At 39.6% G+C, this 1712-nt stretch overlaps 1 protein-coding gene across 1 annotated transcript; it reads left to right on the plus strand.

Moving 5' to 3' along the window:
• The first annotated feature begins 442 nt into the window (after positions 1–442).
• On the plus strand, positions 443–1336 carry LOC130739096 (uncharacterized). Its single transcript, XM_057591328.1, has one exon. It carries the CDS (start codon positions 443–445, stop codon positions 1334–1336), a length of 894 nt encoding a protein of 297 aa, XP_057447311.1.
• The last annotated feature ends 376 nt before the right edge of the window (positions 1337–1712 follow it).

Consider the following 1712-nt stretch of genomic DNA (forward strand, 5'->3'; position numbering starts at 1 on the left):
TTCGACTCAAGAAAGAACAAGAGTTTCAATGGAGGGAAGAACATCAGAAGCCATTCGAGGAAATAAAAGCCAGTTTAACAACGACACCAGTCATGGCTCCCCTCATTCGTGGAAAACCAATGAAACTCTACATTTCGGCATCAGAAGAAACTATTGGTAGTGTGTTGGCTCAAGATGATGAAGATGGAGTCGAAAGGGCTATTTATTATTTGAGCCGAATCCTTAATAATGCTGAAACTAGATATAGTTTAGTAGAAAAATTATGTTTATGTTTGTATTTTTCATGTACTAAACTTAAGTACTATATTAAACCTATCGATGTAACTGTTATTTCCCGTTATGATATAATAAAGCACATGCTGTTCAAGCCCATTCTTCATAGTCGAATTAGAAAGTGGGCGTTGGCCCTTACTGAGTTCTCTTTAAGTTACATTTGAGGGCTATGAAAGGCCAGGTAATAGCTGATTTTTTGGTTGATCATAGTGGGTCGAAAGAACAGGAGACAGTGGTGACGTGGAAACCGTCGGAAATGTATTTTGACGGTTCGAGGCATAAGAAAGGTACCGGGATAGGTATCTTAATAATTTCGCCCCAAGGGAGCCCGACAAAAATTAAGTTCGGAATCGAAGGTGAGTGTTCGAATAATGAGGCGGAATATGAAGCTTTATTAATAGGACTCGAAACGGCTTTAAGTCTGGGGGCTAAAGAGCTTGTAATTCGTGGAGATTCGGAGTTAGTTATTAAACAACTAACCGGAGAATACCAATGTATTAGCGAGAACTTAATGAAATATTGTTCAAAAGCAGCTAAAATGTTGAGAAAGTATGATGAAGTCGAATTATCTCATATTCCTAGGATCGAGAATGCTGAAGCGAACGTTTTAGCACAAATTGTGTCAGGTTACCGATTACCTCGGAAAAAGTTTAAGGAGTTAGTAAAGGTCAAAAGAAAGTTTATCCCTGGCTTTAAGGAAGGGCGAACAGAGTTCGAGCGAGAGGTATTGATCATTAATAATTTAGCTGATAATGATTGGAGGAAACCTGTCGTAAAATACTTGCAAGACCCAAACGCTCCAGTAGATCGAAGAATAAAGTATCGAGCTCTAAGTTACCTGATTTTAAATGGCGAATTGTTCAAGAAAGGAATGAATGAAGTTCTTCTAAAGTGCATAAGTGAGGAAGAGGCCTTTCGAGCAGTCAAAGCCGTTCATGATGGCATATGTGGAGCACATCAGGCAGGCCACAAGATGAAGTGGACGCTGTTTCCACAAGGAGTATATTGGCCAAGCATGTTAAAAGATTGCATTGAATATGCTATGGCCTGTGTCGAATGTTAGAAGCATGCTGGCGTCCAACATGTACCGGCAAGCGAGTTACATTCGATTGTGAAACCCTGGCCATTTAGGGGTTGGGCGTTAGACTTGATCGGCCAGATACACCCTTCTTCGTCTAAACGACATGAATATATAATAGTGGCTATCGATTATTTCACCAAATGGGTCGAAGCCATTCCGTTGAGAAGTGTAGATCAAGATATGGTTATTAGTTTTATTCAGGAACACATAATATTTAGATATGGAATTCCTGAGACGTTAACTACTGACCAAGGGTCAGTATTTACTGGAAGGAAAATGGCTCAGTTTGCTGAAGACTTTGGAATAAAATTATTAACTTCGACACCATATTATGCTCAGGAGAATGGCCAAGTTGAAG

The sequence above is a fragment of the Lotus japonicus genome, chromosome 1 (assembly GCF_012489685.1).
Source record: "Lotus japonicus ecotype B-129 chromosome 1, LjGifu_v1.2".
Taxonomy (NCBI): Eukaryota; Viridiplantae; Streptophyta; class Magnoliopsida; order Fabales; family Fabaceae; genus Lotus; species Lotus japonicus.